The sequence below is a fragment of the Miscanthus floridulus genome, chromosome 14 (assembly GCF_019320115.1).
Source record: "Miscanthus floridulus cultivar M001 chromosome 14, ASM1932011v1, whole genome shotgun sequence".
NCBI lineage: Eukaryota > Viridiplantae > Streptophyta > Magnoliopsida > Poales > Poaceae > Miscanthus > Miscanthus floridulus.
The window spans coordinates 8,497,532-8,509,957 of NC_089593.1; the positions used below are offsets into that span (position 1 = coordinate 8,497,532).

Genomic DNA, 12,426 nt, shown 5'->3' on the forward strand with positions numbered 1-12,426 from the left:
GATGAAGCTCACCTTTCTAAGCTATCTATCCATCCGGGAAGTAGTAAGATGTATCAAGAACTAAGACCTCGTTATTGGTGGACCAAGATGAAGAAAGAAGTTACAGCATATGTTGCCAGATGTGACACGTGTTGTAGAGTGAAAGCTATTCATATGAAACCCACCAGTTTGTTGCAACCTTTGTCCATACCTAGTTGGAAGTGGGATGATATAAGTATGGATTTTATCTCGGGTTTGCCCACTACTCAAAAGGGACATGATTCGATTTGGGTGATTGTGGATCGTCTTACTAAGACCGCTCATTTCTTGCCTGTCAAGACAGAATATCGACCACCTCAATATGCCGAGAAGTATATTGCAGAAATTGTGAGGTTGCATGGTATACCAAAGACTATAGTATCTGATAGAGGGCCATAGTTCATGGCTCACTTTTGAGAACATTTACACAAAAGGCTTAGGAACTAGTTTGATTCGTAGTACCGCTTATCATCCCTAGACAGATGGTCAGATTGAACGAGTGAATGCTATTCTAGAGGATATGTTAAGAGCCTATGTGTTGTCTTCTAGGGGATCATGGGAGTCATGGTTACCATTAGCTGAGTTTGCTTACAATAATAGTTATCAAGAAAGCATCAAGATGGCTCCATTCGAAGCTTTGTATGGCAGAAAATGTAGAACACCACTAAATTGGGTCGAGCCAGGAGATAGAAGGTATTATGGCATTGACTTTATAGAAGAGGCCGAGAAGAAAGTTCATATTATTCAACAAAATATGAAGGCAGCCCAGTCGCGTCAGAAAAGTTATGCGGACAGAAGAAGGAGACCCCTTGTGTTTGAAGTTGGTGACTATGTTTATCTGAAGGTCACGCCAATGAAGAAGAAATGGTTTGGAGTCCGGAGAAAGCTTGTCGCTAGATTTGTAGGACCATACAAGATCTTGGAAAGAAGAGGTCTAGTAGCTTATAAGATAGAGTTACCTGAAACAATGAGTATCATCTTCCCAGTTTTCCATGTATCACATCTCAAGAAGCGTCTACGTGTCCCAGAGGAAACAATAGAACCTCGGGGCATCCAACTCAAATCAGATTTGGTGTATCGTGAGCAACCGGTCCATGTGCTAGACACTAAAGAACGTGCTACTCATAATAGTGTGGTGAAAACATACAAGATGAAGTGGAATCACTATGATAAGGGAGATGCAACTTGGGAAACGGGAGAATATCTACAAAAAGCTCATGAAGATTTTTATAACAAATGGTTCATAACCCAAATCTCAGGACGAGATTTTTATAAGGGGGGGCTGTAACACCATGGTGTTATGCCAGCATGTAGGCACTGCAAATCATGCATATTATGCATCATCAAGCATCCTAATCATACATGCCTAACATATAAATAATAACTAAAACCATGCTTCAAAACATATGAAACATGCTCGTGAAACATGAATGTTGCATACACTTGTTTAGAATTGTTTTTGCCCTAATTATGCTTGCTAGGTTAGGAAAACATGTTTGGCTATAATTGTAAATCATCTAGAATTATTTAGCATAGTTTTTGGAGCAAAGTTGTATTTAAACTTTTGACAAAATATGCATTTGAAATTTTTATTGAAAATGGTCAAAAATCCTCCCTATTTAGCTTTTGCTTCCCAATTCAAAATCTATGCAAAATTTTTAGTTGGTCATAAAAGCAAAGTTGTAGATCTCGAAAAATGGAGCAACTTTCATTTTTGCACCAAATCTTAAAAATGATTTTTGTTGCTCAAAATGATGAATTTGGGGCTGTTTGAATTTAGATTTTAAAAAGAAAATCATTTCATTTCCTTAGCGGGCCGCCGCCCTCGCTTCTCAGCCCACGGCCGAAGCCGGCTCGGCCTGCCTCCGCGCCCGCCGCTCGCTCGCCCACCCCGCGTCTGGCCCAGCAGCGCTTCACCGACCCATGCCCACGCCGCGGCCGCTCCCGCACGCAAACACGCCCGCCTTCCCCGCCTGCCCGGTCGCCACGCGGCGCCCATACACCGACGGCGAGGGGCGGTGCCTGCTCCGACCGGCTGTGCTCCACCTTCAAAGCTGTCCGAATGCGCGCACGCCACTCCACCCCGCACGTCATCCTGTCTCCTCCTCCTTTCTCTCCAGCTCAGAGCTCCGTGGGAGCTCTCGCCACCGAGCACCGCTGCTGCCCCGCCGGCGACGTACCCCTCCTCCCACGCCTTTTCTTCGATTCTCGCCGCCAGCAGCTCCGCCTTGGGTCCCTGCCTCGCTTGCGCTCGCTCACGGCTGCCGTCGTCGAGGTAAGGGCCGAGCTTGGCCGCCTCCTTTCTCTCTGACGAGTGCGCTGCCGTGGTCGCGTGGACCGTCACGCCGCCTGGGCAACTCCACCCTTCTAGTCGGTGCGGCTCAGCGTGGTGTGCACACTGGCACTGCCTGCGCCATCGGAAGAGCTCGCCGTCGGTGAGCACCGGTCGGTGGGGCTCCTCCCCTGCTCTCGGGTCACTAACCCGTGGGGCCGCAAGGCCCAGCCGCAGTGGCCGGTGGAAGTTCTGGGTGCACAGCACCGGGTGCACGCAGCGTTTGCACTCGGCTGATTTTCGTTTTTGAAAGAAAAAGATTTCTGGAAAATACTTTTAAAGGATTCTAAAATACATAGTTGCTGCTGTGGTGCCCCAATTTTGGTGAAACAAATTTCTTTGTGTTTCTTATTCTTAGATCTACAATATAAAAATGTTGCATGTCAGTTTTGGGATACATTTATGTAGAGCTTTATTTAATTCTTGATATTGCTGATATCTTATAAAATGGTTAGTAAATCCTATATGTATCAGAAAAATATGATTCCAAGTTTGTTACTCTTCTTGTGTAATGTACTTTCTGTGAAAATATATTCCATGCATGTCCTATAGAAAAATTATGAGGTGTAGTTCAAGTGCCTTTAATGGCTGATTTTTGTTATTTTTGCTAGAGAGCAAAATTTGTATAAAACATGCATGTGATAATTTTTGTACAGTGATTGTATGCTGTGAAGATCATGGGCAAAATACTAAATCTGTTGTTTGACACTTTTCATAATACAAAGTATTTTCACATTCATAATTAGGTCCAAGATTGTCGTTTTTGTGTAGGCTACTCCACTTATTCAAATGTCATAAAAATTTAATGGTAGACTACTTAGGGTAGTACTGTGCTATGGTAATTTTCTAAGTTATAAAAATAGATGTTGCTATTCAAACCTATTATTAACTAGGGTTAATCAAATGTTGCTTTGTGTATGCTTAAGAAATTAGTGAAGCTTTGGTGTATCTTTGAAGCATTTAATGAGATGTGTTGACTTAGCATATTAGTAGTAGAAAAGAATGCAGTAGATGACATGTGCTTGTAGTACATATTCTTGGATGATGTTGACTACCTTGCAATCAAGCATATTCATTGTGTTTATTTCATCTGAAGTACCTTTTGCATAAGCACTTACGCACCTACATCATACAGGATCACAAACCGAGAGCCCAGTCATGATACCCGAGGAGCCCGAGGAGCAGCTCGAGGTGCAGCCGCAGGAAGTGACCGAAGCAGACGAGGAGGACGTTGAGGAACTTCTGGAGTGCCCCGATCACCGCTCGAGCTCCTTCAAGAGAGGCAAGCCCCAGAGCATTTTCTCCCCGATTTGCAATTATTAATTAAATGCTTTACTTTAATTGATGTATTTCGTTCAGAAGTTGTTTACAACCGTTGCTGCATTATATCTTGTCTACCTTTGTTATACTATATCCTTATTACCCTGGTATCCGTAGTCGAGTCAATGCTTAGCTGGCTTAGATCGGTAGAAGTCAGGTGATTTTCTGTCACCTGCGAGCTATAGGTGGTTACCTGGATCTGCTTGGATAACTATGTAGTCATGGTATAACTAAGTGTTAAATAAAGTTGAGACCGGACAGAGACTTACAGAGTTTTGAACTATAGTGCTTTCTGTCTGTGTCGATTAAGGACCGACCGTTGTTGGGCCTCAGGTCATGTTGAATGCATGCCTTATATTTAGCTGGCCGAATAAAGTACCTTTCGACCACGAAGCTGAGAGATTATTTGAGCCGAGTAGATTGCCCACAGCGTACTATGTCAGAGCAGGTATGGTAGAACACGGGGGCGAGATGATAAGACTAAAGTGCAGTCGGTCGGCCCCCGGGTACATGTGGTTCCTAGCAAACTCAAGATTCCTAGATAGTTGACTCGGTGACCGATACCTCACTTTAGCGGGTGAGTGAGGTTTGTGTAAGGAATAAATCACCAGCTGGTTAGGAATCGATTCGAATCGCCATCGCTCCTGGATAGTGAGCACTTGACTTGAGTTACTTCATCGTAGTAATGTTAATGGAACACTTAGACAGTTATAATAAATATGACATTATGGAAGTTATTGATGATCATGGGTTATCATTATTTGCTTAATCACATGTTTGCTCTAATATAGGTGCAAATCTAGTTGATAGGTTAATAATAATTAACTTGACAATAATGCTTTTGGAAAGGTTCTTGAAATGCTAAAAATGCTTCTTTTTGCAAAGGAGTCAGCTACCCTACTATAAAGCTCTTCATAATCCTTGGTGTCACTTATTTTTGGTTATGTCGGGTAAGTCTAGCTGAGTACCTTCTCGTACTCAGGGTTTTATTCCCACTTATTGCAGATGGGCAGATGTATTACGGCTACTGTATCAACTGCCTTTATCCTGCGATGGGTGATGCTTAGGACCATGGGCATGGTCATTCCTTACGTCTCGTCTGATGTTTTTGTTGGAGATGATCATTAGCTAGCACTATATTTGAACTCCGTGTGAGTGTGTGGTTTTGAACAAATGGCTTCCGCTACTTCTATTTGAACTCATTTTGTAATAACTATGTTTAAACTCTGATGTATCTGAGATGCGAACTTTTATGTAATATGTGATGGTGACCGCTAAACTTATTACGATCTTAGCTGGTATGTGAGTTGGATTGAAATCCTTCGTGATTTCATGGACTACTGGGTTATACGGGCTTAAGTTTGCTAAATCGTCTGCTCTGGCGGATGATTTTCTTACTTAATTTCGTATAATTGGTCGATTCTGTTACAGCCCGCTCCCATCTGCGCACCTTCGTCCCCATCTGTCCGTCTCACCCTGCAAGCGCACCTCGTCCCGTTGTGTCCCCCAACCGCCGGGCACAAGAGCGTCGTGCTCTAAGTCCGCCGACCACTGGCTCACCACACCCCATTCTTTGCACGCCCGTGCCATGCCACCGTCACTCCCCCGCGCCTCTGACTCTCCGAACAGCATGAAAGACATACAACATGAAACATTTGAATGCAACATATGTCTGAAATAGATGAAATATCTGGAACATACACTTTCAATATATGTGTGAAAATATATGCAACATTCAGATAGAATATTTGCAACTTGCAACGTGAAAACGCTTGCTGCAACTGAAGACAGGAACATATGAAATATTTAGAACATACTGTTGCAACATATGTGTAAAATATATGCAACATCTAGATCAAAAAACTTGCAACATACGTTTGGAACAGATGAAATATTTTGAACAAACGCTTGCAACATACCTCTAAAACACGTGCAACATGTGCAACATGTGCAACATCCCCAATATACTTTTGCAGCATTCATATAAAATAGCTACAATATATGTGTGAAATATATGCAACATCTAGATAAAAAACTTGCAACATACGTTTGGAACAGATAAAATATTTTGAACAAATGCTTGCAACATGCCTCTAAAACACGTGCAACATCTCCAATATACTTTTGCAATATTCATATAAAATAGCTACAACATACCTCTGAAATGTATGAAACACTTGAAACATATATTTGTAACATAGGGGAGGAGAACGTCTGTGCCCGTCAAATCCGGCCGTCGGGGTAGGAGCCGGCGGCGTGCGGGCACCACTAGCATCTAGCGTCAGCGGAGCGCGCGAGCACTATCACCACCAGCGCCACCTACATCGGGCTTGCCTCGGCCTAACGGACGCGCGCGAGCGACGGGAGCAAGCGAGCGGTGGCGAATGGGGCGCGCAATAGCAGCGTGGGGAGTGTGCGTCCACGTCTAGGACTGGACAGTCGCAAGGCGCTGTGGCAGGAGAGGAAGAAGTGAAAGTGATAATGATGAGTGGTTTTAACTCGTGAGTAGAACGAGCGGCGGGATAAAAGCGCAAGCAACGAAACAATGCCGCAACGGGCCTGCAGGAGTGTCCGACGATCTGTCCTGACGTCGGACGTAAGGCTGTCTTCAATATGAGACCCATCAGGAGACCCAAACCTAAAATGAGTCTCCAACATAATACCTATAGCCTTTAACAGAGTATCTATATGAAAGACCCATTTTTAGTATCAGAAGAGGTATAACTCAAATTTGAGTATCATCTCTCCTGGAGACACATTTGCAGAAAAAGTTCTTTTTTAGGTCTTGTTGTTGGAGAAGACAAAAATATGTATTAAACCCTTTTGCCTATAATGCTACCCAAACGTGGAATATGTCTTATATGTTGGATAACGGTCGTTAGACTGTCTCCAACAAGGAACCTATATGGACACTTAAACCCAAAATGGATATCAAGAGACCCAAAATCCACCTCCAACAGAATACCTATACGGAAGACTTATTTTGGGCTGCATAAGAGGCACAATTCAAATATGGACATTTTCTCTCTTGGAAACCTATTTACAGAAATAATTTTTTTGTCTTATTGTTGGAGAAGATATCGAATAAATATTAAACTTTTTGTCTATAACGCTACCCAAAGATCGAACTTGTTTTATATTTTAGGTATTATTTACGGAGAAAGCCTTAAACGCAGTCTAACGCACGTAGCATTACCGCTCCAATAATGTCACGCGCACCAAGCCCATCTGCGACACGTCGTTCGGCAAATACGACATCTGCGGCCTGGCAGGCGACGCGCGGGCACGCGGTGGCGCCGCCGCGACGGTCATGACGCTCGTCTCTCCACGCGCGCCGCTCCGTACCCACGGAAGTACCTGGATGGGCGTCGATGCGGCTACATCTGGCACCGGCCACCGGCCACCGGGGATGCGAGAGCCGCGGCGGTCTTCAAATTCGTTGACCTTGGGTAAATGCTTGCTGTATTTTAGCAGCGCAGTGAGTTTGACTATGGCGACCCACCCACTCACCCAACCGACGCCGACAGCTGCCTGCTCTGCTCCCACCGCAAGCCTACAAAAATCCAAGCTGCGTTCGTCGCCGCGGAAGGCAGGATCGGGGCATCGGGCTGGGCGGGCTTCACCTTCCTTGGGTGCCCGTGCCAGGTGCCGCCCCGCCACCACCCACCCCGTTCCCCTTTCCCACCAGCAAAGCAGCTGCAGTCTCCGGCCGCCATGGCGAAACCACCGCCGCCCACCTCCACCTCCACCTCCACCTCCGACCCCGCGCTCCCAACCACCACCGCCACCTCGTCGGCCCCCAAGCCGTCGTCCCGCCCCGCCCCAGCTCGCCTCCTCGCCCCACTCACCGCCTCCGCGCGCTCCCTCCTCGCCTCGGCGCGGCGCTCCCCGGTGACCACGCTCGCCGCCGCCTTCTTCCTCCTCGCGCTCGTCATGTACGGCGAGGACGCGCGCACCATCGCCGAGCTCTCCATCGACGACTACCTCTACCCGGACGCCAACCTCTACAACGTCTCCGGCCTGCCGCCCCTCGAGCTGCCGCCGCCCACCTGCGACCTCTCCCGCGGCCGCTGGGTCTTCGACAACGTCTCCGTCCCGGCGTACCGGGAGAAGGACTGCACCTTCCTCACCAAGCAGGTCACCTGCCTCGCCAACGGCCGCACCGACGATATGTGGCAGTACTGGAGATGGCAGCCCAACGACTGCTCCCTCCCCACGTATGGACTCGTCCTCTTCCAGATCTCCACCAATTACCTCATTGCGAGCTCGCATCTTGCTTGCAATTGCGCTAAATTTGACTCTTTTGTTGTATTGCTCCCCCAATCGATTGATTCGAAGCAGGTTCGACGCCCGGAGATTCATGGAGGCGATGCGCGGGAAGCGGCTGATGTTCGTGGGGGACTCGCTGAACCGGAACCAGTGGGAGTCGCTGGTGTGTCTGGTGCAGCCCATCCTGTCCAAGGGCAGGAAGAAGATCGTCAAGCGGGGCTCCTTCAAAACCTTCTACGCCAAGGAGTACCGCGCCACGCTCGAGTTCTACTGGGCGCCCTTCCTCGTCGAGTCCAACTCGGACAACCCCAACTTCCACAGCATCAAGGAACGGATCATCAGTCCCGAGCGGATCGAGAGCCACGCTAAGAACTGGAAGGATGTTGACTACCTCATCTTCAACACCTACATCTGGTGGATGAACAACGCCGACATCAAAGTCAGGTCAACACCTACGTCATCTGGTTCTGGACTGGGAATGCGTAGTTTCTTTCTCTGTGGCTTTCTGCAATCAAGCAATGGGATCGTATCGTGTTCTGAGATCTCGCTGGGTGGATTTTTGCAGGAGACCGAATTCGAAGTATTGGTCTGAGAACGACGAGGTTCCCAGGATTGAGGCGTATGGCCAGGTGTTCAAGACGTGGTCAGATTGGCTCAATGACAACATCGATCCTGCCCGGACGTCCGTCTTCTTCATGACGATTTCTTCTCCTCACCTCAGGTGACCGAAAGTTGCTGCATTTATATTTCTTTCCAACCACCGCCCCCCCGCCCCCTATATGGTACAATCAATGGTGGTTGGCTGTGGACTTTGATTGATTAATTCCTTTAGGAGTGATTTGCAATGCAACCTTGAACTTTGTGGACCTCTGTCGGTTCAATTGGACTGGACACCTTACATAGGCTTGATTCAAGTGGTTTGTTAGGCCCAAATTGCCTTCTAGAGAAGCAACCTTCCTCTTGTTCTATATTCAGCTAACCATAATGTCACCGTCCACTCCACCAAATAATGGAACTCAGCTTTTAGGTTAGATCATGACCCACAAGGAAAGTGACGGCCTAACTTAGGCCCCGTTTAGTTCCATCCAAAAACCAAAAAATTTTGCGCAGTATCCGTCACATCGAATCTTGCGGCACATGCATGGAGTACTAAATGTAGACGAAAAAAAAAAACTAATTACACAGTTAGCCGAGAAATCGTGAGACGAATCTTTTAAGCCTAAATAGTCCATAATTGGACAATTTTTGCCAAATAAAAACGAAAGTGCTACAGTAGCCAAAAGCCAAAAAAATTCGGAACTAAACGGGGCCTTATGGGTCTGTTAGTCAACATTTTTGCATGGATGCAAAATCCAAATAGTTCAATTTTTTGGGCTTCACTCACTACTCACTAGTAGATCTCAATTTATATTTCTATATGATTTGTCATATTTGCATTCTGCAATCAGAAAAGGGGGGCACTGTAGGCTTGATACCATACGTACCTTGATTGAAGTGTTTTGTAAAGTTGATATCACCTTCCAGAGAAGAAATCTTCCCCTTGTCCTAGTCTGACATCATTGTCCAATCCACCAAACTATGTGCTCTGTGGATCAGCTGTTTCCTTGGCTCAGGATCCACTAGGAAGTAGGAACAAAACAATAGACCAAACTTATGTCCCTTCTATTCAACATTCCTACAAGCACGTCACATTGAATTATATGAGCCCAGGTTTCAACTAGTAGACCTTGGCTCCTTGAGTATCACTTGAGTGTTCACAGTGAGCAGGTATGAGATTATAGACTGCTGGTGACATTAAACAGTAACTGACTTGGGTTTAAGGATCAGTATTACAGTCAAATGAAAACCTTAGGTTTGGAATCTGGTGTTTTGGTATTGTATGATTCATGTGCTGTTCAAAGTGACGAAGTTTCAAGCCAAGAGTAAGGAAAGCATGCAGAAAATATTACAATAGAATCCATACTCATAAGTTGGATAGTAGCTGGGAAAAAATGTGAATTGTGGGTGCAGAGTGTCCTAGATGCCAACAAATTTGTATGAGGGTCCAGTTCAAATAGAATGAGAAAAGAAACAGTTGGTACAATAAAGGGGTACCTTTTTATGTGGGGTGGGGTGTCACTGTTGTGGGTGTTCTGAGATTGCTTTGCCATTTTTGTTGCATCACAAGAAACCTGCAAGCTAGGATTTGACCTGTAAACAACCTCTAGTGTAGAAAGAAAAAGGAGCCCCATTGTATCTAACTGGAATGTCTAGTTGTCCTGATTCCTGAGACACAGGCTATGATATTGTGAGCACCCTTTGGTGCTGATCTGTTTTAATGCCTAAAAAAGTCTTGATATGGTCACTTGCCTGATAGAAAACCCTCGCCTTCTAAAATTCTGTTTGCAGTATTTATTATGTAAAGTGAATGTCAAGGTCCAATATTTGTCATCTCATCTGTGTTCTGCTATTCTGCTTCTGATATGAATAGAAGCTCCTTTTTACCCTGGTAAAACTATTGTGCAGCTGGTATGTACCATTGTCAATTGAACATGCGACCATGGAGTCTTTGGTATTAGGTTGATACATGAAAAAAAAGACTACAGGTCCATACTCCGATGAAACACTCAATACTTATACTAGTGTTATGAAAAAAACTTATACTAGGAGTATTCAAAATATCTGTGAGATGTCTACTTCAATGTTGCCTGCCTGTCTACCTGGCCAAGAATCTTGTAGAACTGTAGAATTCATATCACTCAAAACTGAACAGAAACATAGTGGCAGGAGTAGTAAAACAACAGAGGTTATATAAGAACCTACTGATGTGAGTGTGTGTGGTGTATGGGTTCTTGCCCCATTTTTCATTGTAGTACACTGATACGCAGTTCTCTTACGTGTTGAAGAAAAAAATAAAAATCAACAGAGGTGTTATCATTGATGCTGCATCATTAAACGAAATCTGGATGCAGAAGCTATGTTTAAATTGGTAACGTCTCTCATTAGGCTTGGAGTCTTGTGCATTTTTATTGTCATAGTCAGTGTCTGGAACAGCGAACAGAGTAAAATATAGATATCCTGTGAGTGTTGAGTGCCTCATAGCCTGTGCAGTATTATTTTGCAAAGGTAGTGTCAGTGTCTAGTATGCTAAAAAATCCACACGAATCTGACCCACATGCTTCCACATGGGCATGTCCTAGACTAAACAACATGAGAGGCAGCACTGCAGCAGGCACCCTGCACGTTGGGAATTGAGTTTATTTTCTCACTTGTTACAGCCATAGGCTTGCACATATTTTGGCGGTAATCTATTGTAAATCGTATTTGTTTCCTACATTTATATTGATAAATTTGTTTACCAGTTAAAAAAAAGAATAGTGAATTTTAAAGCAATTGTGTTTAGATGTCGTCAACATATATCCGGCACCATGTCGTTAATTTCTGTTGCTTTAGGCTGTAAATTAGGTCAATGTTTAACATGCCTTTTTATGTGTTGGTCTTGCTAAAACTTGCTTACTTTTTTGTGAAAGCAGCCCACGGAATTGGGGAAACCCGGATGGGATCAAGTGCGTGAAGGAGACGCTTCCGTATCAGAACTACAGCCAACCCCTGGATCTTTACCACGACATGCGGTTGTATGACCTAGTGGTCAATGTGGCCAGGTCCATGGAGAAGGTCCCAGTGTCAGTGATCGATATCACAAAGATGTCAGATTACCGGAAGGACGCCCACACGGGCCTGTACACCTTCCGGCAAGGGAAGCTGCTGACGCCTAAGCAGAAAGAAGACCCAGAGAAGTCCGCGGACTGCATCCACTGGTGCCTTCCTGGCGTGCCAGACGTGTGGAACCAAATACTCTACACGAGGATTCTTTCGAAATCATCATGGCATTCTAATTTTAGACCCCCTCCATCCCAGTCCCTGCCTGTTCCTCCCCAATGAGAATCAGAAGCGGGGGTGTTGGTTTTTGTTGGAGAATGTAGGATTATTCATTTTTCTTTCTTTCTTTTTGGGTAGATTGAGTAAAGGTTAGCGCAAAAAGAAAAATGGTGTGCTGATTACTGATGGTATAGCATGTAAGATGGTTCAGCTGAAGTGTAAATTAGTTGAGGAAACAACAGCGATCTAGTACAAAGTGCACCCTGGTTATATAATATACATATACTAGTTCACAGGCAGAATTACCTATATATTAACCTTCTCCCTGCTGGATGATATAAAATGTGCCAATTTTTTTCTGTTTAGAAATGCCTATTGCTTCTTAATGCTTAGGAAAATATAATAACATGGGGATAAAAAACAGAGGTTCTCTCTTTTCTATTTGTTTTACCTGGGCCCCTTATGTGTGTGAGTTATGTACTGTATATAGGACAGGCGCAAGATCATTTCAATGGCAGGAGTGTGTATCTTCTTTTGGAGACCCATTTGATTTCAGCCTGTAGACTTCCGTCAGTGATCCCCTTCCTTTTCAGTTTTCTGTTGCAACAGCCAACAAGGAGCTGTAAATA

General features: G+C 45.0%; 1 protein-coding gene across 1 annotated transcript; it reads left to right on the forward strand.

Moving 5' to 3' along the window:
- Window positions 1–7,150: 7,150 nt before the first annotated feature.
- On the forward strand, window positions 7,151–12,116 carry LOC136505115 (xylan O-acetyltransferase 3-like). Its single transcript, XM_066500213.1, has 4 exons — window positions 7,151–7,887; window positions 8,012–8,383; window positions 8,505–8,660; window positions 11,452–12,116. Exons 1-4 carry the CDS (start codon window positions 7,385–7,387, stop codon window positions 11,858–11,860), a joined length of 1,440 nt encoding a protein of 479 aa, XP_066356310.1. The 5' UTR covers window positions 7,151–7,384; the 3' UTR covers window positions 11,861–12,116.
- Window positions 12,117–12,426: the final 310 nt, after the last annotated feature.

Excerpts from the sequence above, each read along its gene's own strand:
- LOC136505115 (XM_066500213.1), top strand. The coding sequence starts at position 7,385 with ATGGCGAAACCACCGCCGCCCACCTCCACCTCCACCTCCACCTCCGAC. Across the intron at positions 7,888-8,011 it reads AACGACTGCTCCCTCCCCAC|GTTCGACGCCCGGAGATTCA; the intron begins GTATGGACTCGT and ends GATTCGAAGCAG. Across the intron at positions 8,384-8,504 it reads AACGCCGACATCAAAGTCAG|GAGACCGAATTCGAAGTATT; the intron begins GTCAACACCTAC and ends GGATTTTTGCAG.